Raw genomic sequence first — 2,974 nt, forward strand, 5'->3', positions numbered from 1 at the left:
ATATATATATATATATATACCTAATGCGATTTTCCCAAGTATGTAAGTATCGATAATGATTGTTTAATAATTACCGATATTTAACAACTAATCTTTCTCTCTATATTCTACTGGTATGTGTAATTTACTAAAAATAAGAGATACCTGAACACCGGTAATTTCCCATCTTTGAATAGAAAAAACAACCGTTGTCAAGATGCATCATTGTTTTATCAATCAATGACCATGACCAACAATTACGACGAGCATATAAATAAATTTTAAATGCATATTTAACCTGTTGGGTAACAAAAAAAAAAATATATATGATTCAAAAACAAAAAAAATCAAATGTAAAATTAACGTGGCATTCGAGGTGTTAATGTATGAGAAAAAAAAACAGAAAAAAAAGAAAACAAATTGTATTATAGTATCCAAGATACTTTGTTTTTACATATCATATATATATACACGTTTACATACGTCTATATAAAAAATATGTACTTGACGGAAGAAACAAGGCGAAGAATAATGTCTCGAGGATCGTGCATTATTCGCGTTATCTTTCGATCTTTCATTTTCAATGATCTAAGAATTGTAAAAAAAAAAAAAAAAAAAAAAAAAGATACGCTTAATCGTTGAAATAATATTTATACACGAATTAATAATATATATGTATATATTTCTTTTTAATTATATCAATAAACATATTCGTATCGTATAACTTAAAAAGAATGAATACGAAATGACGAATAATATCAGGCGTATACTATTTATACAAATTAATGTTCAATTAAAAAATGATTTATGCGTGCGTGCGTGCGTGTGTGTGTGTGTGTTATAAAATAAATAAAAAAATCAATTTGTATATTATATTCGTGAAAATTTGTTAATCGTCGTAATTACTACGAGTACGCTAGTATAAAACGCATATAATTATATTTTTTAATTCACTTTTTTTTATATTTATATAAAATATTTACTAGGTGAAAGAGTAAAGTGAAAGGTATTAACGATACCTTCTTAACACCTACCTCCACCCCCACCCCATTCATTTAAACGCATACACGATCTATGTATTTGTTTATTTCTTACGTTTTAAAAACTTAAGTGCAAAGTGCAACTTCTTGCCCGTGCTAAGCGACTGCATAACCGAATATTCATTTCTGATTTCTTTTTTTCCTTTCTTTTCTTTTATTTTCTTTTGCCTTGAATTTTTCTATCATTATTTAATTCAATTGAGTAATAAAAGATAGAGAAATTCGAGAGAGAGAGAGAGATATAAGTTTTAATTAAAAAAAAATAAAAATAAAAATAAAAAGTTTCTATCAATTTATATCAGATTCGAATGAAGACAAATTATATTGTTTTGTTTTTTCCCTTTAATTTTTGTGATTGTAATATTAAATAAATATTTATTTATATTTGGTCACACATCGATTATATTAGCAATTTATCATTAAATTTGTGTGTGTGTGTGTGTGTGATATCTTTTAGATAAAAAAAGGAAAGAATTTAAAAGAATAAACAAAATACAAGAAAATGTTAATAGAAGTTTAATATATAACGTAACGAAGAATCAAGAATTTATATTATTTGATTTTTAAGTATCCTTTTATTTTTCCATGACGCCAAAAATATTTGCATTTTCCTGTTTCACAAGCGTCGTCCGCTAAATGCAACCTTGAATTTGAATTTACCAAAGATACACACACGTTGCACAATTTATCTTTTCTTTTTCCTCTTTTTTTATTATAATTTCATTTTCAAATTAATTAATATATATATATATATATATACACATATCGATTAATACAAAAAAATCTTAAACCAAATGTTTTTTTACTCACTGATTTCTTCTACCATTTATTTTTTTTAAGGGTTTTCTTAAGGGTTTTTTATTATTTCTATTTTATTTTCAAATGAACGTTCCAACACACAAATTCACCAAGAAAATTTTTATTTCATTCATTTCAAAAAATTGTCACAATTTAATTTTTATATTATTATTATTTTGTATTTTCGTTATTTCTTTTTCCCACCCCTTTCCCCCCCCCATGTTCTTTCAAGATCTATCATGTTTCAGGAGCATGAAGTAATACGATTCCGGAAATCATCGTTACCAGGTGAGACTTTGCCGGACAACAACTATGATGACAATGACGACGACAATAACGAGGAGGAGAAAATACGCGTAAAACGAGAAGCAGAATTTGTGAAGCATATTGTTTCCGGTTATTTGGGTTCTTACATCCGGATACCAAAAATCATTCGTTACGATACCAAAGACGTGGCCGAACTTCTTCAAATTATTCACCCATTTCGTCCAGGTAAATTTAAATACGAAAACGGACAATGTGTGTGTGTGTGTGTGTATGAATTAATGAATAAAACATAATATTTCAACCTTTTTTTTTTTTCTTCAAACTTACCATATGCTACTGCAAAGTATAATATTTTTCTTTTTACCTCCTCCCCACCCTCCCCCTACCCCCTAATTTTTAATTATTATTCTCTATACACCGTGTGTATGTTCGACAGATGTTTTTTTTTTTACAGATGAAACAAATATATAGTTTAATTTAAACGAAACAAAAGAGTAAAGAAATTATGGTGAGGGGGAGGCGAGAAAGATATGTATACGGTGGGTTAAAAAGTTTTGAGCCTACCACGAAAATAAACCATACAAAATTTTCATCTGAAAACACGCGTAATGGAAAAACAAATCCTTTTAGTTTGGATTGATCCGTTAAATCATCTTATTATTAAAACACAAATTTCTGCAAATCCAATCCAATATTTAACCCCTCCTCTCTATTTAATAATATTATTTTTATTTTTATAGAAAAGAGAGAGAGAGAGAGGGAGAAACGAAAGAATTACTAAAAAAAACAAAAAAAAAAACATAGGATTATAATACAAATGAAGATGGATTAATAAAACCATTCGATTTTGATTGACTGTTAAATTCTATTATCAAATACAAATCTATCAT

The 2,974-nt window shown here is 27.2% G+C and overlaps 1 protein-coding gene across 1 annotated transcript in view; it reads left to right on the forward strand.

Moving 5' to 3' along the window:
• The window catches only part of LOC106791892 (inositol-pentakisphosphate 2-kinase), a 103,523-nt gene that overhangs the window by 88,692 nt on the left and 11,857 nt on the right, over window positions 1-2,974 (forward strand). The window contains exon 4 of the mRNA XM_014757887.1: window positions 2,066-2,309. Coding sequence (XP_014613373.1) covers window positions 2,066-2,309 — 244 coding nt within the window. The remainder of the gene's footprint in view (window positions 1-2,065; window positions 2,310-2,974) is intronic.

Source organism: Polistes canadensis, unplaced genomic scaffold, assembly GCF_001313835.1.
Source record: "Polistes canadensis isolate GaletaPanama2010 unplaced genomic scaffold, ASM131383v1 scaffold_350, whole genome shotgun sequence".
NCBI classification, from domain to species: Eukaryota; Metazoa; Arthropoda; class Insecta; order Hymenoptera; family Vespidae; genus Polistes; species Polistes canadensis.